The sequence below is a fragment of the Balaenoptera acutorostrata genome, chromosome 1, assembly GCF_949987535.1.
Source record: "Balaenoptera acutorostrata chromosome 1, mBalAcu1.1, whole genome shotgun sequence".
NCBI classification, from domain to species: domain Eukaryota; kingdom Metazoa; phylum Chordata; class Mammalia; order Artiodactyla; family Balaenopteridae; genus Balaenoptera; species Balaenoptera acutorostrata.
Genome location: NC_080064.1, coordinates 97575418 through 97598894, shown reverse-complemented (window position 1 = coordinate 97598894; position 23477 = coordinate 97575418). Strand labels below are relative to the sequence as shown.

The window sequence follows — 23477 nt, the reverse complement described above, 5'->3', positions numbered from 1 at the left end:
CAACAGCGAGGGATGACGTCTGAGCATCACTCACCACCATCCCCATCCTCTCTAGGCCCAGGACCATTCACTCCCCAGCCCTAAGTGGTCCCAGTTGTGCCCCCAGCCCCTTGTCAGCCTCAGTTCATCAGCCACCATCCATCCAGTCATCACAACGACTTCGGCATCCCCAGGGCCTTGGCCCACATAGAACTGGTGCAATTTCAGGGAAGAGAAGATGCCCCCTGCAAAACAAGCAGGAATACAGTGGAACCCCCTAAACAAACAACAGTCTCTTCTTCCATGTTACTGCTGGGGGTGGTGGGGGGGCGGTGGCAGCAGTGGAGATCACTGCCCAGAAGCCCGGGGTCCCAGGTTAGTCCTCTTGGCGTGACCTTGGCCAGATCACTTTTCATCTTGAGCATTCATGTCTGGCTCTAAATGCAGGGGTTGGGCTGCACTGGTGATTCCTGGTGGGGGCGGGTTAGGAGTGTGTTGCATTTCTCGGGTGTTTTGGGGGAAGCCCGGGGAGGTCCCCACAGATACAGAAAGGAGAGGCGGAGGCAGTCACTCACACAGCGAGCACGGCAGGACGCTCCAGATGTCTTTATTGGGGCTTGAGCACAGCATGACAGTCAAAGGCATGCAGACAGGGCGGCAGGGCCCAGCCTAGGCATGCCTCAGACACACGAGGGGACAGCTTTAGAAAAGGACGACCAACACCAGGGAGGGGCAGGGCGGGCTGGGAGTGGGGAGGGAGGGCCTACGCAGAGGCAGAGGCCAAGGTCGAAGGGGGCACCTGGCCTCGGCTATTGCACGCATACTCCGGCCACCAGCCAGGAAGTACTGTATTGCAACTGGTCTCCGCTCGCCCGCAGCATTCCCTTCTCAGACCCCTGAGCCAGATGGGCAGACAGACCCCTTCCCTGCCCGTCCGCCCAGCAGCATCTTTGGAAACAAATGGACAAAGGCGACAGAACAAAAAACCAGAAATAAAAAGAGACAAAACACCCCCTCAGTCAAGGACACAGGGAAGGTGGAGAAAGGAGTGGAAGAAGCTGCAGAGGAGCCCCGGGAAGTCCCCCAACAACTGGGGCGTGGGGTGGGAGGTAGAGCCCCAATCTGGGGTGGGGTGAGGCTAGTGGAGCAGTGACCCCAGGGGGCAATCTGGGCTTCCACAGGCCTCTGGCCCACAGGGGAAACACTCCCAAGAGGGAGAGTCTAGCCAGGGACCACACAGCTGGACTGGCAGTTCCCAGGTACACTTTTCCTGGGATATTCCACACACATATTCAGCAGAAACAAGGAATCAGTGAAGGGGAAGGGAGTGAGGGTGGGGGTGGGGCGAGGGCCTGGGGAGACATAGCCTAACGAAGAAGACAGACCACCAAGAGCACATGCACTACACACAATAGTATAGTATGTATGAATATAGATACTATATGTGCATATATATCTCTTCAATGTACAACAGAACAAGAACATCAGACCCAATGGCTCTGGGCCCCGAGGGTCACATGGGAGGTTTCCCATCAGTCCTGTGCAATCAAGGATATCTGAGTCTTTCCCAGCGAAAGATTCTTGCCTGGGTTCCAGAGTTGCCCTAAGCCTCTGGCTTTCTGTCTGTCTGCCTGTCTCTCTCACGTTGGTGCCGCTTTAAGAGAGGGTGAGGACTTCAGCCTGGGCATAGTTGGACGAGAGGGCATCTTGGCAGGTCTCTGTGTTTAAAGAGCACAGGGTGTGAGACACTGGGACGCACACTTTCGGCTCAACATTGCCTTCTTGGGGGTGGGGTGGGTAAGGAGTTCAGCAAAAGAAAGGGAGAAACAAAGAATGAGATGTTAGAAGGAAGGCAGCTGCTGACCTATAGGCGGTGGGTTGAGGAGTAGGCCAGGAGCGGAGCTGGAAGGCATGGGGCCCAGAGCTAAGAGTCCAGGAAGAGTGGGGATAGGGAGGAAAGGGGGTGAGCCCTTCATCACCCCTCTGCCAACCCAGCAGTGGGCCACGGTGACCCATAGGTGATGTTACAGCTTATCTCCATGCCTGTTAGGTAATGAGCTCCAGGAACCAGGAGACCTCAGGTCCTCAAAGCTGCAGTGCAGTGGGAAGAGGGACCACAGCTCTGCAGCCTGGCATCGAGGTAGTGGGAGAGGTTCCTGGCAGGGTGGGGGCTGACAGCCCACAGGCCATCGCCTGGGCTGCTGCCTGCCCAGCCTGTGCTCCCCCCTGACATAGCTCCATCTGCCATCACCACCTGGGGCTAGCCCATTGTCCCAGGGGGCTGGTGAGGAAGGCTCCTGAGTGTGCTGCCGTGTCTTGCCCAGTCCCCTTCCTCAATCGGGCAGGAACAGAGTCCCAGCAGCTGGAGGGTGAATGCTGAAGGGGAAGGTCAGGGAAGACGACTGTGCCCATCTCAGGAGAGACAGCAGGAAACCCAACCCCTCAGTGAGCCCTTCTCGGCATCTCCTCCTCAGCCTGGGACGGCAGTGGCCTGGGCCTTCCCTTCCCCTACCTTCTCAACTGGGGCACAGGTAGGGCAGGCAGGAGGCTGCTGCGGGGGCAGGCATCACACCAGAGAAGGCGATGTTCTCTGGCCAGGGCAGAGGAGGCCCTCGTCTTCCAGGAGGCTCTGTGAAAGGGCAGCCGGAGCTGTTATGCAGCCTCCCCTCTGACTCCCATGCAGTCTGGGCTCTGGGCTGAACAGGCACTTTCCCCTCTGGCTCCAGCTCACAGCCACCCCTCTCAGAAGCCCTGGGGGCTGAGAAGTGGCCTCTAGGGTTGTCAGCAGCCCTGGTACAAACTGGAGGGGCAACAACTCCTAACCGGGCTGCTTCCCTGCTCTGCGGGGAGGGGCTGGGCCCCAGCTGCAGGGGAAAGGCTGTTAGAAGCCAAAGTAATGGGCAGAGGTCCAAGTCCAGATCCAAGGTAAAGCAAACTGCACTCTCAGATTGTGGGTGGGAGGGAGTGCCCTCTCCTGAGGAGGGAGGCCCGAGGCCTGGGCAAACCTGAGGCCCATGCAGGCAGCCGCCTCCCCAGGCAGGGCCTGGTGTACAGTGGGGCTCTGTAAACTCCAGGGCTCACTTTGCCCTTTCCGAGGGCCCTGAGAGGAGCTGGGGCAGGCGGCCTACTCAGCTCTCCCGTCAGCTCACGCTCAATCCTGTGTCAACCCTACAGAAGCCAGAGAGACAGGAGGGGTGTGTGGGAGCCCACCTCCCAAGGCACTAGGGGCTCCAGCCTGGCACTCCTGCATCATGTCGCCCAGAGACATCTGTGCCCACCATGGGGGTGCCATGAGCATGCCCGTCCCTGTGGGAGGGAAGAGGGAAGGAGGCGGTGGGTGCCGTGGAAACTTGGGCTCCTGACAACTTGAGGGCTGCCACAGAAATAGCCGCCTCAGTTCCCTGAACCAGAAAGGCGAGTGAGAGGAGAAAATAGCTGTGGTGCCCATGCTACACCGGACACCCAGCTCATCGTGTCCGTGTCAGAGCCGGGACCCCTGCACCAGGGAGCCCGGCAGGGGCAGGACCGAACCCATCCTCCCGGAGGAGAAGCTGGGCTCTGAGACTGGGCTGAAAGGGTCGAAGGTGCCCTGCTCCCCGTCCTGCTCCACAGGGCTTCCCTGTCCGTGTCCCCTTCTGAGGGGCAGTGGCATGGACGCCCCTGTATCTTCCTCAGCTCTTCTTCTCGTCATTCTGAGAGCAAGCAGGAGGCAGGCCCCACAGACCACAGCAGGGCTGGGGGAGCCCAGGACCCACCCTGAACAGACTTTCCTGGAAGGGACATCCCTGTGTCTGCCCAAGGCTGAAGAAGGCATTGAAATGGGGACGTTCCTGGAGCAGGCTCTTCATCACCCCTCCAGCGCCATGAAACGGTCTGACCTTTCTGCCCAGCTCACCTTTTGGGGTGGCCTCCAGAGTCCCCAGCCTCCTGCCAAGTCCCAAAATGCTGTCTGGCGGTACCTATCTCTGCCCACTCTGGAAGGACCAGACATGGACCTTACTTAGTCATTCCCTCGACAAAGTTGCATAATCTGACTCTAAAAATTGCCAGGCACACGGCTCTGCTGTCAGGTCTAATTCCCATCAGGTGAAACAGGCAATGTCTTGCCTGAGGTGTTCTGAGTTCCTGGGCTGAGGAGGTCCTGGAGCGCCTGGCTGGTGCGCTGGGGAGGGGCCCCCTGCGGCTCGGCCCACCCTGGGCGCAGCAGGCTGCCAGTAAGGGAGCTGGTGGGGGCAGGATGGCTTCAGTCCCTACACTTCCCCTCAGCTGCCCCTGCCCGGGGCGCACCCCTGCTCACTCAATGACTCACAGACCTGTTGTGCTCCCTGGCTCGTTAGGTAAATGAATACACTTAATTATAGAAATTAGATGAGTCTCCGGTTCTGGCAGCGATACAGAGCACAGAGGCTGGGTGGGAGCGGCAGGTGACTCAGAGGCAGGGCTGGGAGTTGGAGGGAGCAGGAGAGGAAGAAGAATTGTCAGGGAAGCAGAGGAAGCAGCATGGCAAGCGATACTGCAGCTCGGGGTGCAGATGGGATGCTGGGCTCCGCTGCTGGGCGCCACCCCCGAGAGGAGGACCTCCCCGCGCCTAGGCAGCCAATCCTGGGGCTCTGACTCTAGGAACGCCCACCTGCACCCCATGGCAGGGCTGGAGAATATCAGGTGGCACTGCTCCCCCAAGGAGTCAAGCCCTCACACACCGGCAGAGATGCCCCAAGGGACAGCCTTATTCCTGGCTGGTCTGGGTGTGGGATTGACAGACAGACAGACAGAGATGTTCAGTTGCAGGCTGTTTGGTTACTGGTTGAAGGCCCCGAGGGATGGAAATGCATTTGCTGTGATCTAGGTGGGACCCTGAGGGGGAGGCAGGGCCCAGAGACACAGTCCTGGGGGTGACGGCACCCTCATCTCAGGACGGGAGCGAGCGGGATAGAAGGCCTGGAAGTAATCTCTCCTTCACTCTCAGGTCCCAGAGCTGAACATTTTGGGGAGCTGGGTGCTGTGGAGGAGAGGCCTGGGGGCCTGAATTCTCCTGCATCCTGCCTGGCTTCCGCAGGCCCCAAGAGGAACGAGGGCTGGAGGCATGTGAGTGTGCCTGTTTGCGCGAGTGCGCCCAGGGGCGGGGCGAGCCGATGGTGCAGCTATGGGGCTGAGTGTCCAGGGGGTGGGCTGGTGAGGGGGTGGAAGGGGTGGGAGAGCAGGAGCTTTCTTGGAGGGTAGGGTGAGCTGTATCGCGATGCCAGTTGAGATAGCCCCAGACTGGTTCCAGCAGCTCCTGCTGTGTTGTTTAGACTCCGGGACTTTTCACAGCCTTGGTGAAGAAAAGGCACGTGGGTCAGAGGGGCGCAGCTCCTTGCCTGAGATGCTCCATGGGATCCACGTTCCGGGGACCCTGCAGGGCGGGCAGCCCCGGGACTGGGTGGAAGGGTCTGGTCCCCCTGGGAAAGGCTCCCTGACTTTCTCTGGTCTCTGGATGGACCCCTGGGCCCCACACTCAGCTGACCTTTGCCCTATCATTGTCCCCAGGTAGGTTTCCCTCCAGTTGCGTGAAGACCCTACAGCCCTCTGTACCCTCCTTGCTCAACCCTAAGACGCCCTAATTAGCACTCATCACTTTCCTTCCAGGGAGTTCACCTTCAGTCACATGCACCTACAGGGTCACATGGGGTCTGTGCTGGTGGCCGGGGGAGGCCTGGGCCCACTCACTCCTGGGTCTGAATGTAGCCCAAGTGCAGAGAAGTGTGGCGTGGTCTGGCACAGGGAAAGTTGCCGAGCGCGCACTGGGAGTTTGGCGATGCTAACTGCCACGCTTGCTTAGCAGGGCCTGTTTCCCAGCAACCCACCTGTTCCCTCTCGAAGGTCACTCTAATTGGCTGAGCTACATGCTTGTTGCCAAGAAGCAGTGTGGAGGCATCTAGAAAATAGAGCAGCCGGGCCCCACAAGCAGCCAGAGAGATACGACGTGGTGGGACGCAGGCCCCCCGGCCCCATGCATGCACACACAGAGTCTCCTCCTCGGATGGGACCTGCTCCCCAGGCCCTCATGGTCCCTGCTCTGACCTGCAACCTCACAGCCTCCTGTGCACCGCTACTTCCACTGAGCCCCTCACCACTCTGGATGAAAACAGGGGTGATCAGGACTCAGTTCCGTTTGCTCAAGTCCTACCTGGGGGGTGGGGTCCCCTTCACCCCACCTTCTACACCATCCACTTAGCATGCTCCAGCCAGAGCAAGACTCTGGGTCTGAACTAGGACACAGTGGAAGCCACAGCGTGTTTGGGGTGGGGGCAGGAGGGAGAGGCACATCCAGAGCCCAAGGAGTGGGCTACACAGAGGCCAGGGGGGACCAGAAGAACACAGAAGAGGGTGTGAGGAGACTGAGCCTCCGGGCCATCTCCAGGTTCCAGGTTGCTGCTCCTGCTTCTGCCACCCAATAGGACACATGCCCAGCAAAGCACGACGCATACCTCTCAGGTCTTGGTTAGGGTCAGGGTGCCCTGGGGATCCCTTGGGGACAGTGGTGCTGAGCAAGCCAGGGCAAGGGCCTGGGGAGGTGTTCCTGGAGGCTGCCTGGGCTGGGCAGGCCAAGGGACATCCTTGGGGGGACAGAGACATCACAGGTTATTCCTACAGCAGCCACTGCCCCTGCCTCACTCTACCTGACTTTGGTCTGAGGTTTGGGGATGGTGGGAAGTGGCGGCGGGGTGTTGGGCTGAAAGAAGGTTAGTTAAGAAGTGGCCTGCAAACCCAGGGAAGAGCTTTTTGCGGGGAGAGTTGGGGTTTATCCTGAAACTAGGCAGGCTATTTAGAGAGATTAGGTCACAGGGACAAGGCAGGAAAAACAAAAAAGTGATGAGGAGCTGGGCAGAAGGGACACTTGGCCTTGAGAGCCCTGGCTCTCAGCCACCACTGGCTCTCAACCATCCCTAATCATTTCAGTCCCACTTTTTCAGGCCAGGAATCCCTAGCTCCACTGACCAGCTTCTGCATGGGGTCTGCTGATGGAATTTCAGCCTTCCCTTGAACTCGCCAAATCCTTCAGAATGCACTTCAGAGGGGACCCACTCTCCCTGTCCACCCCTCCCCCTGGTCACCTTCTGGCTCTACCTGGAGTGAACAGTCCCATCTCAGGGGCTTGCAGATTTGGGTTGTGGAACCCCCAGTGCAGGACGGAGGAGGTGGGGCCTGAGCCAGGCTCTCTGAAGACCTCACACCAGCACCCCATTCTTACCCTGACTCCTGAATGGTGTTGGCATCTCCCAGGACTACTCACTTGGGGAAGCCTGAGCTGTGTTTAAGGGAGGCCTAGGGGAAGGCTGGCAATGACCATGTGGAGCCAGGCCTGAAGACCACTGCAGGAACCAGAGGAAGAGAGGCAATAAAATGGAGGGGGTGGCAGGAGCCTTGATCTGGGGTCCCCTCACCCTCTAGTACTTGTCTTCCCCGTGGGCACCCAGGGGGCTCTGTGTACCTTCTGGGGATGCTGCAGGCCTTTCTAATCCGGGAACTGGAATATCAGGGGACCCATCCTAAAAGCGAGGGCGCATCTGAGGCAGAGGAGATGGTGTCCATGGCCTCAGAGGAGGAGGAGACCTCAAGCTCCATGGGGGACACTGGGGAGACTCAGCTCCGTGGGGGCTACCCCCCCTGCCCAGCCTGGGGAGCCATACCTTTCCGGACACTACCATCAGCACAGGCAAAGTCCCCAGCGCTGAGCAGGAAGCAGGCAGCTGCCTTCTTGTTTCTGTCTCGGGTGCCGGAGCGTCGCAGGGCCCGGCGCTCCTCCGGGGTGCGGGCGGAGGCCAGGGGCTGGGTGAGGCCGGCTCCCTCCTCGTCTGACAGCACCGCGCTGGCATCGCCGTTCTGCTTGGAGTCTAAAGGGGCAGACAGAAAGAAGGCTGCATGAGGGCTGATCCCAGACCTAAAGTATGACTTACCCAACCCAAGGGGAGAGTGTTGCCAGAGCCAGCAAGTGGGTCTGGTCCTGGTAGGCAGGGGACAGGATGTGGGCTTCCCTCCCAGCCTTGGCCAGGGCCACAGATACCCTAAAAGCAGGGATTCCCCAAGTTGGCCCTTTGAGATCAGTCCAAGGCAGGCAGCAGAGTCGGCTTCTTCCTTGGGTCTGGCTCAGGCTGACACTCGGATGAGTTTGCATTCCCTGGGAGAACGCCTGGCTTGTTGTGGTGGGGGGTAGCACTGCCAGGGTTAAACTGTTAGCGTGGCTTCCGCAGCTGTCTTCCTGGACCACCCGAAGGCACTTATTCTTGTTCACCAGGCACCCAAGCCAGAGTCAGTGCCTGAAGGATTTAGGGCCCTCTGCTCTCGGGGCTCCCCTGTGTCTGGGGAGGACCCCGAGGGGAAGAGGCTCCAATTCAGCTCCTACTGCTGTGGGCTCTTAGTCCCAACCCTGCTCTGCCAGGCACGCAGCAGCACAGATGAGAGCTGAGCCCTGGGATCTGGAGAAGGGAGGCTCCTTGGTCTGAAGGCAGTGGCCAGGGATGCCCTTTCTGTGACCGAGCAGTTAGGGTCAGGCTGAGGAACGGCTCATGGCGCCACAGGTATTGCGAAGCCAGCCTAGGGACTTGCACATTTTGATATTAAGTTACCCTCTGAGCCCTGAATGGACTTAAGGGTAGAGCTGAAATTCCCTGGGGTACTGGCTGGGAGATTTATGTACAGGGATTGGGGAAGAGGGTACCATTTTGGTGGGGGAGAAGAGGGGGGCCTAATGGGTGCTGTTCCATCAAGGTCTTTGAAAGACCCGGGCCCTTGAATGACCCCAGGGAGTGAGTGGCTCCGACACGTAGGATGGGCACCCACCAACAGGCCACAGGTGAATGTCCCAAGTCAGGCACCTCCCCACAAGGACGAGTCCCACTTTGCCCCCAGAGCCGAGACAGGAGCTGCTACCTTAGTCTCCTGGCACTGCCCTCCCCCACCGCCCCGCTCCCCAGTGGCCTGGCATCCAATGGCCCCCCCATGCTAGGAATCCCATACCTCCCTCAGGAGCCCATCCCGTACCTAACAGTTGGGTTCCCACTCTCCAACCTAATTTCACGTTGCTGTGGGTGAAGCCAATTTCCTTTCACTCTTGACTCAGGTAGAAGCAAGCTTTCCTGGGGTGGCCTTTTTCATCCTTGAAGAGCACGATTCAGACCCTCAGGTCCTCCCGTTCCAGGATGCAGCTACCAGTTTCTTCCACCTTTCCTTTCCCCTCTCCCAACCCTGTCTGGGCTGCTCCCTCTTGGTTCCCTTCCGTCCCATGTTCAACCCCGAGCCCAGGACTCAACCTAGCTTGTGCCAAACAGAAGGCAGCCTCCCACCGCCATTACGTTATCACATTTATCAGGCCAAGAGACACTAGACTGGAACGTTTGGAAAGAAATGATTCATGTGTTGATTCTCCTCAGAAGAACAGCTGCCCTACTCTCCAGCTAATAATGACAGCACCTGATATTTGTAAAGTGGTTTTAACTTCTTAAAGGACGTTCATAGCCATCATTCGTTTGGGTCTCGTCAAAGTCGGGGTAAGACATTGACAGCATTCCCGTTTTACAGGTGAGGAGTCTATGCCCAGAGAGGGTGAGTGACTGGCCTGTGGGCACACAGCGCAATGGCCAAGATGGGATTAGAAACCCAGGCTTCTAATTTACAGCCCCATGCACTGCCCATAGCAGCCTAAATTTAGTGGGATACTCACTCCACAGAGCCTGATGTTCAGGAAGCTATCAGAGAATAGATATTCAGCCTCAATACTGTGCCCTCATAAAGGCACGCCTTATAATTAGGGAAGCCCAGAGCAATAAAAGCACAATCCCAAGTTCCAAGGGCTGAGTTTCACCTGGGAACTCCCCTGGCCACTGGGGGAGAGGTGGCTTTCCTTCCCAACCCCCAATCTCACCTGCCCGTTTCCTCTCAACCACACCCTCTTCTGGGGCAGGGGGGCTGGCATCACTGTAGGTACTGTCCCTGGGCGAGGTCTCCTGTGACTTGCAGTAAATGGGCGACTCCAGCTGAGGCGGCCGAGGTACGTGCTTCTTCCGTTTCTTGGGCAGCTTCTGCTTGGCCATGGCCAGAGAGTAGTACATGCCGAAGTTGTTGACAATGACAGGCACGGGCATGGCAATGGTGAGCACGCCGGCCAGTGCACACAGCGCCCCCACCAGCATGCCTGACCACGTCTTGGGGTACATGTCCCCGTAGCCCAGCGTCGTCATGGTGACCACGGCCCACCAGAAGCCGATGGGGATGTTCTTGAAATCGGTGTGATCATTGCCCCGCGGGTCGGAAGGCCTGGCGCCGATACGCTCCGCGTAGTAGATCATGGTGGCGAAGATAAGCACGCCCAGGGCCAGGAAGATGATGAGCAGCAGGAACTCGTTGGTGCTGGCGCGCAGGGTGTGGCCCAGCACGCGCAGCCCCACGAAGTGGCGCGTAAGCTTGAAGATGCGCAGGATGCGCACGAAGCGCACGACGCGCAGGAAGCCCAGAACGTCGCGAGCCGCCTTGGACGACAGGCCGCTCAGGCCCACCTCCAGGTAGAAGGGCAGGATGGCCACGAAGTCGATGATGTTGAGCAGGTTCTTAACGAAGTCCAGTGTGTCGGGGCAGCACACGATGCGCACCAGGAACTCCAGCGTGAACCACAGCACGCACACTCCCTCGATGTAGGTCAGGATGGGCTCCGTTTCCACCTCCCGCCGGAAGCGCACGCTGGTAGTGTTCCCCACTCTGTGGATCTCCGTCACGTTGCGGTCGATGTTGAAGGCCTCGTGGGTCTCCAGGCAGAAGGTGGTGATGGACACCAGGATGAAGAAGAGAGAGGCAAAGGCCACCACCTATGGGCGGGGAGGAGAGTGAGGGCAGCTGTCAGGGACAGATGCACCCAGCAGGGACAGGGCCCTCGGCCTGTAGAGGGAGGGGCCGTGGGTCACCAGGCAGTCTGTTAGGTGGTGAGAGGTGGAGATTAAGGTACACAGTCTGGGGCTGGAATTCCCTCCCCGGAGGGTCTTTATCCCTCTGCTTGCGTGCTTTAAGGCAATACGTCCCAATCCTTGTCATGGTGCCCAGAAGTTAGAGGCTGCCTTTGGCTGGAAGGAACTGAACAGAGGATGATAGCTGCCTGGCCCTGCCTACCACCTGGCTCTGCCCACCTCTAACCCGATCATGCTTTGAGGCTTCTCAAACTGTAATGGCTGTATAAATCCTCCGGGAACCTTGTTAAAATGCCATTCTGATTCAGGAGGTCTGGGGCAGGGCCTGTGATTCTGCATTTCTAACAAGCTTTCAGGTGAGGCTGCTTGTCCACAGACCACACCTCAAGTAACTAGGCTTTAGGGCAGTTTTCCTCAAAGTGAGGACCTGGACCAGCGCGTCAGCATCACCTGGGAACTAGTTAGAAATGCAAAGTCTCGGGCCCCACCCAGACCTACTGAATGACAAATGCTGGGCGGAGGGTCCAGTAATGTTTCAACAATCCTTCCAGGTAATTCTGATACACACTAAATTGCGAGGGCCACTACATTAAGGGATATGCCTAGAGGCAGGGGGCTGGCATTCTACCTATTAAGCTCCGGCCGTGACCCACCTCCTCAAGCCCCAAGTCCCAGCCCCTCCTGCCTGCCTCTCACCCTAGGATGTCTGAGCCGACTGCCCAGACAGTGAGAAGCGTCTGAAGAAAGACAACCTGCTCCAGGGCAGGAGACAGGGTAGTCTGCCCAGAATAGCCGCCCCTCCCCTTCCCGAGAACTGACATTTCCTGGGACACTGAGCGCCAACAAAAAATAAACTGCACCCATTGGGATCAGAGTGTGGCAACAGCTGATCTGGACAGCTGCTGGGATCTCGGCTAGAATGATGACAGCGGCATTCAGCAAAGGAATGGCTGGGTTTAAGTGTCCAATCATTATGAATGGAGATGAAATGCATGTGTAATAACACCAATTACGGAGCCTTCATCTGTTATTCATGTGATGCCATTCACCACTGTCAGGGTGCTCCTTGCTGGAGTCCATGCCCCCTGCTGTTGCCTGTCCTGCTTGGTGGGTGGGGATGGGCTTCCTCCCTGAGCAGCGGGCCGAGCTTAGATAGATGAGGGAGGACTGTGGCCCCACGACCCCTTGGCAACCCCCATTGCCTGCCCCACTCTGATTTCCACCTGGCCATGGCATTGTCCCCCGTCTAATGATGCCTCTCAGAGATGCTTCCCTCCCTGGGAGTCTGCACCGAGACGGGTGAGGTGGGTGGGCACAACTTGTTCTTAGTACTGCAAAACACCAATGGAGAATACAGGGGGATCTGGGAAAATGAAGCAAGAAGTAGCACCTCCAAGGGCTACTGGAGCAGGAGCGAGTCTGAGGAGGGAACTTTGGGAATGAACATTCATTAGCCGTCTATTCTGTGCCTGGCATACTTGGGCACTCTATATGTGTTAGCACCTTCAGTCCTCCCTGTGAGGTAGGCCCCATCATCCCATTTTCCAAAGGAGGAACTGAAGATCAGAGAGGTTATATACTTGCCTAAGGTCACACAGCCTGGAAGGGATGGAAACCAGACTTGAACTCAGCACTGTTTAACTCAGGGGCTGTACCTTCTCTTCACACATCCAAGGCAGGGTCAGTTCATAGACCCAGGAAAGTCTTCTCTGAATTGTCAACACTGCTCCCAGCCAGCTCCCTGATGACTGCTATTTCACTCTTAGGAATGTGTACCTTTGGCTTGGGACAGACACCCGCCACACAGTAAGACTTATCTTATTTACACTTGGACAGGTTGATCAGTTAAGGCAAGTTAGGAGAAGCAGGGTAGCAGACCACAGACACCATTTTCCACTTGACAACTCTGCCTGGAGTTTCTCTTGCCTGCTTCTCCTCCCTGCCCCGTGAAGGTGAATTTCAAGTTCCCTTTCTGGTTTCATTTTTCTTCCCCTGAGAAATGGGCTGTCAAGACGATATGGGCTGACATGGGCATTAGGCAAATAGCTCCAGCCTATGGCTCTCGAGGGCCATCCAGAGATGAGGTGGTGGAGGCACCTGTCCAGTGGCCATGGTGATGCTGGGAACCGCGAGTCCTGGTACCGCCCTCCCAAGCAGAGGGGGTTGTGGTAAGGGGTGGGGCCAGCACATCCCAGATCTGCCAGGAAGCCTGGGAAGCAGAAGCTTGTGCTCTTCTGAGGAAAGGTTAGCCGGGAGAGTTGGCCCACCTGGGAGCCCAGCGTGAAGTTAATTGGTGATTTGGAAAAAGAAGTTCAGGAAGAGCTGCCCAGGGGCTGAGTAGAGGGCGCAGGGAGGGAAGGGGAGGGGAGGGCAGGGCGGGTGCTGTGGCCAGGGCCACTCTCTCACCAGCAGGGCCAAGGTGCCTTCCTCAACTCCGCCCCAAGGGCTCCTTCTGCAGCAGGCCCAGTGGGTGCAAACCACTCCTCCCTCCTGCATTAGGGAACAACCCCCTGAATTCCTGCAGTGTTCACTCATTTTTTTTTTTTTTTTAAACACAGAACCATCCCATCTACTTACTTCTACCCCTCACTGCCACCCTCTCAGAGGATGCGGACAGGGAAAGGGGAGCCACGTGTGTCCATTTCTCAGGGTCAACAGAGGCACAAGACAGGGCAAATGACTTGTTGAGGATTAAACTGAGGCCAGGTCTCTTGACTCACAGCTCAGAGCTCTTTCCTCTTGGCCTCTCTGACCAAACAGATGGGGACAATCCACTCCTCCCTGATGAAACCTACATGAGGCCTCAGTCTCCCTTGTGGCCCCTCCAGGCTGGTCCCAGGAAGCCCTCACTCCCTGAGCAGACAGGTAGACCTAAGGCCGAGCGGTGATAGATGCAGTGGCCTGTGCTCTGGCAGGGTGCCCCAGGTGGGTCCCGAAGTTACAGGTACCCCTTCAGGGCCCTAAATTATTCCCCAAGCCAAGTTATTTTGTAAGTGGTGGCTCTGCTTGCAATCGGTGCCTTTCACCAGGGCTTTTCCCTTTGGTGGCAGGAATACTGCTTTCATTCTGCTTTCAACCCTTGACTGGGACCTGAAAGGGACCAGCGAGGAGGCAGCGGCTGCAGCAGCATCACCCAGCTTAGAGGTCAAGGCCTCACACCTGAGCCTCCTATCCAGTGCCGCTCCCCCAACCCTGGCCCATCCTGCGAGGCTGGCAGGGCCCCTCAGAGCGCTCCCCATTGGCCCCTGCCACCCATGGGGCTGTGCGGCCTCAGGGAGCTGAGACTGAGGGCAAAGGAGAGTTAAGGAGCCCTGGGGTCAGCTGCCTGGGTGCCTCATCCCAGCACTGCCACTAAGTCAGGGAAACGGTGCACTCTGTGCCTGTTTCCTCGCTACAAAATGGGACACTACTAGTGCACCCAGTAGTGTTACTGTAGGATTAAATGAGCTTCTACACAGCAAGTGCCTGGCATACAGTAAGTGCTCAATGAATGGTGACAGAGCTGAGGAGGTGAGGGGGCCTCCGTGAACACCTGCGCGCAGCTTCTGAGGACGAGTTGGATCTGGAGCCCAAAATATCACAAAGCCTTTGCTTCACAGAAGAGAAAGGGACTCGGACGGTCATTGAATTCAATGCCCTTTCTGCTGTTTTACAGGTGATGAAACTGAGGCCTGGGGAGAAGTGACCTGGCTGGTTCCCATAGCCGAAGCTGTCCGTTCTTTCCACCGTGTGGGGACAGAAGGCATGGATTCTGCTGGAAGTCAACACTGCCCAAGCAGGGACTTCCCTGGCGGTCCAGTGGTTAAGACTCTCCGCTTCCACTGCGGTGGGCGTGGGTTCGATCCCTGGAGGGGGAACTGGGATCCCGCATGCCGCACAGTGCAGCCAAAGAAAACAAAAGCCAAAACTGCCCAAGCAGAAAACCGCTCGTGTGAACTAGTTTGGCCAGCAGCAGCCCCTCTCCTGCCAGCTGGGAGGATACAGGAGGGTCTCGCCACCCTGGACAGGAGGGTCCTAGCCTCTGTGAAGGACAGTGCTGCTCCTTCGAGCTTCCTGCTCCCTTGGGCCCCTCACACTGGCTGGCTGTATCCTGTTGGGGACCCATCTATCTCCAGAGACCCAGGTGGTTCAGCTGGTGGGCCAGCCCTGTGACCAGCCTCCTTCACTGAGCTCATCCCACGACTGTCCCTGGCGGAAATGTAAAGTCACACACGTCTGGACGCAAGTCCAGCTCCACTACTTACTGCCCAGACCTTGGGCAAGTTACTTACCCTCTCTGAGCCTTAGGATCTTTGTTCATAAAATGGAAAACTGAGTACCTACAATGTGCCAGACACTGCTCTGGGTGCTGTGGAACAGCAGGAAACAAAACAGCCCTGCCCCTTAGACCTTCCATTCCAGTGGAAGGAGACTGTCAACAAATAAGTATAGTATGTCAGATGGTATAAGAGGGAGAAAAATAAAAAGAAAGGAGGTTAAGAAGTGTGAGGGCGGGGCAGCTATTTCAAATAGGGTGGTCAGGCAAGGCCTCAGTGCCAAGGTGACATCGAAGCAGAGACCTGAAGGAGTGAGAGAATGAGTTATGTGAAGATCCAGCAGAACTCCAGAGGCAGCGGGAACACGCAGTGCAAAGGCCCTGAGGCTACCAGCATACTTCATGTATTGAAAGGATAAGAGTACCTATCTTATAGGGTTATTTTGAGGATTAAAAGAAATGATATTTGTAAAACTTACCAACGAGCCTAGAGTGGCTCAGAAATCCGGCAGAGGCTGGGTTGGGGGGGGTGGGGAGGAGGTGACAGACACCAGTCATTGGGAACTGAATACAATCAGCAGGAGCAGGGGAGGGGAGCCCAAGGAGGAAGGGCCAAGGAGACAGATGGACAGATAAACATAAGAAGACTCATGCCCAAAAACCTATATTAAGGATGAAGTGTAGGAGAAGAGAAATTTGAGAACACAGCCAAAGACACTTGCAGAGGAAGATCTGAGGGGATGGGATGAGGAGCTAAGCCTTCTGGGGAAGTGAGATCCTAGTGCCCAGGTGGTGCTGGAAAGGGAGTGGGCAGCCCTGCGGGCTGAGAAGCATGGAAGAAGAGGAAGTGTGCCAGGCAAGGCATCTCTGAGCTGTCCCTGGGCTCCTGGGTGAGGACCTGTACTATGATGCCCAGGTCCCAGCCGAGGGACCCCAGCTCCTCTCCCTTCATGGGCTGCCCAAGAGCAGAACCTGGTTGGCCCTGGGCCTTCCCATCCTGAGCCAGGACCCTCTGGTTCCGGTGTCAGAGCCAGCCTCTACCATGCTCAGCCCCTGCCAAGCTAGCACCTGGGGCCTCTCAGGGCCACTTGGCTGCCTAGAGCCGATGAGTCCCAGCCCCAGAAGGAATTCAGTCCAGTCCATATCACTGGCCAAGAACTTATCCAGACAAATGCAATTCCAGGTTCTTGCCTATCCGTCAAAACACCCCTGCCCCTTAGACTTTCTGTCCCATGCTGTCCTATCTCTGCTCTGGCTGGTCCCCTGGCCAGGAAATTCCCTTCTTCCCTAACTCTGCATGGTTAAGCACTACCCACATTGAATATTTATTTATATATTTATTTATAACTGGCTTCCTTCTAAAAATTATTTAAGGAAGCTAAGTCACTATCACGCAGGGCCTACCCAGTTTAACTTCTATTTCCTTGTTGAAGCTTCCCTGCATACCAACCCCCTCCAAACAAACCAACCCTCATCTCACACAGAGGTGGGATTTATCACTTCCCCCTCTCACCTCCTATTGAACTTCATTTTTTAAGACTACTGTGGCCCCTCTCCTGATCTATCTTGTATTATTATTACCATTTCTTGTCACTCAATTTTCCCCAACTGCCACCTACTCCACCTGATCTGGTTCTCTTTAGGAACAGGGACCACCTCTAACTCATCTTTATATTTATAGAGGCCAGCCTGGTGTCTGGCAGGTAGTTAAGTGCTCAATAAATGTTTTCTGAATGACTGAAGCCAAGCTGACTGCCTGCTCCCTCTCCTGGTCCTAGAGAGCCTGTCACGAGGAGAGATCATCAGCCTCACTAACTAGGACTAGAGATGACAAAGGGATGCCTAGGAATCCCTCCAGGCACCTGGGCTCTCAAGACTCTGCGGCTCTCAGGGATGGGTCAAGCCAGTTGCCTGATGGGGACGCCTGCCAGGGGCCAGTAACCTTCACCCAGCCCAGAGAAATCCCCAGCAGGGAGCTGGGCCAGGTCGTGGCAGGCTGGCTGCCAAGGAACAAAGGTGGCTTGAGTACCCTTGTGCCCAGCATCCCAGGCTGACACTGACCACAGGTGGAGGTGAAGGGCCTGGGGGCTCCCGGTTCCCAAGGCCCAGTTGCCTCTGTTCCTGCCTGCTCTTCCCCCAACTCTCCAAAATAGCCCAAGTTTATTTTATCCCTTCCCCCACTTTACACCCCACCCCAAGTGGTGACAAGCAGAAACACCTCGTCATCCAGAGACAAGATGTTCAGAGACAAATGTTGGTCTGTTCAGAACAAGAGAGGAAAACAGAAAACAAACCCAGGAGGAGACTGGGAGGCTGCCTGAGGGCAGGGGTGGGGGGAGGCCCGCAGCCCTTGGCCTAACATTGCTTCCGCTCCCGGGAAGGCGGTAGAGCGACTGCCCTGGGGCATGCTGGCACTGCCCTCCTAAGGGTGCTGCGGAAGCTGGGGCACCCAGCCTCCTGGGCTCAGGTTCCTGGCCCTTCCTCACCCAGAGGGCATGGGACTGCGAGTCCTGGCCCTCACTCGGAAGCCTGTCATGCCCACCGGCTGGCTGGTCCCAGGCAGCACCCAGGCCAGAGAAGCTGGGGCCTTCAGATGGGGTGAGCAGGAAGCAAGCTCTGCATTTCCTTCCTAGAAGGCCTCGGTTTCATTCCTCTGCCTGGGCCACGGAACACCTAGTCTCTTCTCTTAACCAAGCCCCCTTTCTTTCTGTCCTACAAAAAGCCCCACAGTGAGGGAAAGAAAGAGAAAGCAAGCTCAGGTGTGAGCAATTCTAGGTAGCAAGGAGACGGGGGCTTTAGTTTGGAAGGGGAAGTGAAGGGATGGGAGGAGAGCAGAAGGGCCCTCCCCTCCCCGAAGGGCCCTCCTGAAGTCAGAGGCCCTCTCCAAGCAGAAGCCCCAGGAGGCGGCCGAAGCAGGGGACAAGCACAGACGTGGATGCACAAGATCTGGGCTTGGATCCTAGTTCTACCACCAGCTATGCGACCTTGAACAAGCCCCTCTGGGTCTCCGTTTCCTTCTCTGTAAGCTGAGGTTAATAATCCCTGCCTCACATGGGTCAGATACTAGAAAAAAGTGCAGGTGTGCCAGCACCTGACAGCTGGCAGAGTGGATGCCCAAGCAGTATGAAACCCCAGCTGCAGCTGCCTCCTGGGGCAGTGGGATCCTGTGGGGTCACCTCCTCTACTCAGAGGGGAAACACCATGAGAAAACTCAATCTAGGTACTGATTTAGCCAAAGGAGAACTATCATCCTTAATAGGGCCGATAACTGGACTAAAGCCAGCTCAGCCCCTGGGACCTCTGGAGACTGGGGATGGTGAGTGTCCCAGGGTCCCATTCATCAGGTCTCCTGTCTGCCCTCAGAAAAGGAGGAAGGCCTGATTCTAGAGCTCTGGTTGCTGCACAAACCCTGACTGGTCCGCCTCAGTCTGGGAAGCTACCCTCGCCATTGCTGAGCCCTCCCTCTGCCTGGGACCACAGGCAATGGGCAGAGGGGGACAGGACCAGCCTGCCTCCTGTGCTTGCTCCCAGGTCAGGCCATGGGAACAGAACCACGGCAGCAGCCGCCCATGGACCCAGCCGCTGTGAAGGGAGCAGGGTGAGCACCCAGGCTGGAGCCTGCCTAAACAGGAATGGCTCTGCGGGCCAGGCCGGTAGCTAGGCAACAGGCTCCCATAATCAGCTCAGTTCACTTTCCGTTTGTATCTGTTTTGTTCCTGTCATAACGCACTACTCAAATGACCAGCTGCTGTATGCGAAGAGATGCCCGGGGCAGCGCTCTGCTCCTCTGCCCTTACTGGCCCTCGGTGAGCACCCCAAGCCCACCGCAGTGCTGCAGGCCCCTCCCCCTCTTCCTCTAGGGAGACAGGGAGGAGGCCGAGGGAGGGGAGGTATGCGCACAGACCCAGGGGACAGCACAGGGGCAGGGGGTATTATTGGCCTGGGGTAAACAGAGCAGGGAGGGCACAGCCCCAGAACCCCTGCACCTCAGACCCTCAGGCCTGGAGGCGTAACCGAGTAAGTGTCCCTTCTGATGTCCCCAACTGCCCCCTGGTTTTCTGATGTCATCCACAGGAGGTACAAAACCTCAGGCCACCTCCCAGACCAGAGTAACAATCGATCCACCTCAAAAACAGCCTCCTTCAGTGGCAAGAACATGTTATCATCCGAGGAGCAAGGGCTGGGTAGTGAGGGAGCCCTGGCTTTGAGTCACAGCCCACCACTCTCTAGCTGTGTGACCTCAGGCAAGTTGTTTACCCTCTCACAGCCTCAGTCTATTAAATGGGGATAATACCTCCGCTGTAAGTTTACTGGGAGGATTAGAGATTAACGCAAAGTACCTGCATGGTGTGCTCAATAAACGGCAGTTGTTTATCAATTAATTTTTTAAACTTTTGTATTCTCACTTGTATGTCCCAGGAACAGCTAAAGGCTTGCCTTTGCCTGTGCCTCTCAGCAGGAGGCAAGCCCCTTCTGGCATGAGTGCCACCAAAGCTCCATATTGCTGTGCACATCAGTATTAACAACCAGAAGGCAGGATACTTGGGGTGATTTGCTGGCTCTATTATTTATTAGTTAAGGATCTGTGATGACACTTAACATCCCTGAATCCTGGTTTCTTCGTTAAGTGGGAAGAATTTACCCAGTCCAGCCCCAAACTTCTGACCTCAACTGGATCGCCCTGGCTGCTGTGATTCTACATCAAAAGGGCCAAGTATCTTGGGCTCCTGGAGGATTTCCAGGGGCTAACCAGGCTCTGAGCTTACTCAGAGAGCCCTGGCTGGAGCACTCTGCAGTGAGTTGAGGAGAAAATAAACTCACTGATGGTACAGCCCCTTGGAATCAAAGGGGGAGGAACCTGAGCAGATGTAAAGTCCTCAGAGGCCCCAGAATGCTTGGAAATAGGGCCCCTCATCTCATTCCTGCCTCCCTGGCTTGCCCCCTTTGCCCAACTCCATCAAGCTAAATCTGCTTTCTCCTCCCTCACCCCCAACTTCGAAAGAGCCTGAAGGATCTGCACTTGTCTCTGCCCTCGTGCACCTAGCCGAGAGCGAACACTAGCAGGGTTAGAGGACTGCATGAGAAGCCCATGGGACTCGCAGCCAGCCAGGGCCAGGGCAAACAGAAGCAGCACCCTAGCTTTGCTCTCAGTCCCGGAAGAAGGCCCCTACCTTCCAGGGGCTGCCCTGGGATGGTACGCCTCAGCCAGAGCCCTCTGCTCCTCCCTCCTCTTCCACGCAGGAGATGCATGTGCCCTGGTAGAGCATTTATGCCAGCCTAGCCCCTCCCTGCAGCCCCGTTTCCCAATCTCCTGCCCTCCCCTGGGGGGGTGAGGGGAGTGTAACTTTTTCTTCCATGACTGGGTTGAGGCCCAGCACAGGAGGTGCTGGGGAGGGTGGCAGGGCTCTGAGACTCACTAACATGACGACCTGGGATGCCAGAGGAAACTACCAGCTTCCACAGCAGGGGGCAGTCCCCAGACCCAACACATCACGCTGCTCTTTCCTGTCTCCCAGACAGACCCCAGCCAGGCTTCAGGCTGCCAGCCATGAGATCAGACACCAACCCCCAGAGGGTCTCTTTTTTTAAAGAATCTAAAGCCATCCTTCATGGGTGTTTTTTTCTTTTTAGATGCCCAAGCCTACCTTCCCCACTACCCCCTTCCACCTAAGCGGGTTAGGGGAAACTGGACTGACTTGGGGAGGGGATGGTGGGAAGGAACTAGATCTTGCCTAAATCAACTTACACTTCTACCCCCTGCCCGCATCCCCATCACCTATTTCAAGCAGTAACCTGAACCAGGGCTTTCTGGGAAACCAATTTGTGCTGCAGTAGGAAGAAAGAAGCGGCAACAAATCTGGGATCATCACCAGGCAGCCTGTGGCTGGCCACTGGCTGCAGGAGCCTGAAGGGCCCGCAACATTAGGCTCTTCCTGTCTGACTCTCCCCTCATCCCAGCAGAGGCCAGGACAACCCAGGTGTCCAGGAAGCCTCAGGGGCGTGGCGTGGGGCAGGCATCTTGACTTATCTTCCTGGGAAAAAGAAGGGCTCTCCCAAACCTGGTTGAGAGGTCTGGGTTCTGGTCCCAGTTCTGCCTGTTATGGTTGAAGAGGCTGAAACCCGTGCCCCCTTCTCTAGAACTCACAGTTCCTAGCACACTGAGCTGCTGGGAGGATTTCAATGAGATGGGACACAGGGAACTGCCAGAGTAGCCACTTACACTCTAGTTTTTTCCCCCAAATCCTGCCTGACCCCAGCACAAGGCCTCATTCCAGTTCTCCAGGACTCTGTCCTTCAGAGGAATTGTGAGTAGATGTAGTGAGGCCGCCTGTGCAGGAAGAAGGGAGTGGAAGAGCTCAGCTAAGAGCACCCCACTCGCTGGGAGGGGATGCCTTAAAGCAGGAGCTGGGATTAGGTCCAAGTAGTAAGTCAGGAGTGCAAAAGTGTGCAATCTCCTGATGAAGCGTTGGGGGCGAGGATGATTCCCCTGGGGGCCCACGGAAAGCAGGGGAATTTGGGAGGGAGGCGGTGGTAAAGTCGGTCAGTCTCGGTCCGAGAGAAGACCCAGACTCCTGCCACTCACCCTGGCCGCCCGGGAGGAGTAGGGATCCTCGAAGAGCGCCCACATGCGGGGCTGCCAGCCGCGGCAGCCCCCGGACCCGGCGCCGGGGCCCGCGCCTCCCTCGTGGGGCCCCAGGCGCTGCAGGGCCAGCTCCCGCTCATCGTCGCCGGCCTCGTCGCCGGGCCCCGCGCCCCCGCCGCCTCCGTCTGGGCTCTCGAAGATGTCGAGCGCCTCCTCGGCGTCGCGGTGCTGCCGGTAGGTCATCCAGCAGCAGGGCTCCACGTCGGTCTCGTCGATGCCCCAGAAGGTGAGCTCCTCCTCAAACAGAGGCCCGCACACATCGGCGGGGCAATGCAGCTTGCCCGTGCGGTAGTAATTGAGCACGTAAGCAAAGACGCCCGGGTGCCGGTCGAAGAAGAACTCGCAGCCACCGCCGCCGCTGCTGCCTGCACCACCGCCATCGGACGCGGGCCGGCCCCCGCCGTCGGGATCGGCCAGCCAGGCGAGGCGGGTGCCCGGTAGGGTGCGCAGGGTGCTGCGGTAGGTCTCATGTCGCGTGCCGCCCACGTTGATGATGATCTTCTCCGACGCCTCGCCCTTGGCCATCTCCTCCTTCAGACATGTTTTGGACGGAGGCTTGTTCCCCGACTTGCGCCCGCGGTAGGAGGAGACACACACCGAGCTGATCATAAGAAGCGCTGCGGGGCTTCGGCTTGGGGCGGCCGCTGCCCTCCAAACACCCTTCCAGAGGAGGCAGCGTCAGACGGGGGAGGGGGAGAAGACCAGGAGGAGGCAGGAGGCCGCGGCGGCCCCCTCTGCGGCGTGGCCCTGCCCCTGCCTCCCCCCCGGGGCGCGGAGCGGGAGGAGTTGGATTTCTCGGGGGCACAGGTGGTTGGGGTTTGGGCTGGCAGCGCCGGGGAGGGAGGCAGGAGGGGAAAAGGAGAGCCGAGGACCCAAGCGAGGTGCCTGGGAGGCAGGGCTAGCACACACACACTTCCCCCGCTAGCACTGGACACCCAGACGCTCGGGGCCCGGGACACGCCCCCCTGCACCCCACAACAGACGGGGAAGCGCACTGTCCAGGCGCACTGCGCGCGCTCACACTCACACGGGCCACCCTCCGGCTCCCAGTCCGCGCCGAGACCCGGGAGCGGCGGCGGCGGCGGCGGCGGCGGAAGCAGCGCAGCAGCAACAAGTCCTCCAAGCGGCTGCCGGGGCCGGGCCGGCGCTCTCACGGCAGCCGGAGCTCCGCGGGCCCGGGCTGCGTGCGGTCAACACAAGGCGGCGGCGGCGGCATGTGGCCTCTTCCCCCCATTCATAAATCCAGCGCAGGGCACGGATGGCGGGCGGGGCGGAGCGGAACGCGGCGTTCGGGCGGGCGGGTGCTGCGCAGGGCGAGGCGGCACAAGGAAAACAAGCGCGCCCGCAGGAGCGAGCCTCCGGTCCTGCGTCCGCGGCTCGACAGCGGCGGGGAGCTGCGCTGCGCTGGGCGCTGCGCTGCGGGGGCCGTGCCGGGGCGGGGGGGCCTCGGACGGGGCGTCCTGCGCTGCGCCGAGCTTGGGGGCGGGGCAGCTCCCGGGAGCAGGGCTCTGGGCACTGCGAAGGAGTCTCCCGGACGGCGGCCGAGCGGCCAAGGACACCTGCAGGCTTCCTGGGCTGCGACAAGCGGGAGCCTCAGCGCAGCGCCCCGGCGCCTGGCTCCTGCGATCTGGCGGGGCTGAGAGCCACGCCATCCACGCGTCTACCC

At 58.0% G+C, this 23477-nt stretch overlaps 1 protein-coding gene across 5 annotated transcripts; it reads right to left on the bottom strand.

Annotated features, from left to right (window-relative positions):
* Window positions 1-570: 570 nt before the first annotated feature.
* KCNC4 (potassium voltage-gated channel subfamily C member 4) lies at window positions 571-23471 on the bottom strand. 5 transcript variants are annotated; one of them, XM_057550610.1, is made up of 4 exons: window positions 21752-23471; window positions 9881-10817; window positions 7650-7853; window positions 571-5290 (listed from the first exon to the last, which is right to left on the bottom strand). In XM_057550610.1, exons 1-4 carry the CDS (start codon window positions 22418-22420, stop codon window positions 5121-5123), a joined length of 1980 nt encoding a protein of 659 aa, XP_057406593.1. In that variant the 5' UTR covers window positions 22421-23471; the 3' UTR covers window positions 571-5120. The 5 variants fall into 5 exon arrangements, with proteins under 5 accessions (XP_057406593.1, XP_057406597.1, XP_057406602.1 ...); XM_057550614.1 differs by having other exon boundaries at window positions 571-2608; XM_057550619.1 differs by having other exon boundaries at window positions 571-1697.
* Between the last annotated feature and the right edge of the window lie 6 nt (window positions 23472-23477).

Coding starts and splice junctions, on each gene's coding strand:
- KCNC4 (XM_057550606.1), bottom strand. CDS start 22,420: ATGATCAGCTCGGTGTGTGTCTCCTCCTACCGCGGGCGCAAGTCGGGG. Junction 7,854..9,880: donor GGTTGAGAGGAAACGGGCAG/GTGAGATTGGGG, acceptor CTGCCCCTTTAG/ACTCCAAGCAGAACGGCGAT. Junction 6,576..7,649: donor TGATGGTAGTGTCCGGAAAG/GTATGGCTCCCC, acceptor TGTCCCCCCAAG/GATGTCCCTTGGCCTGCCCA.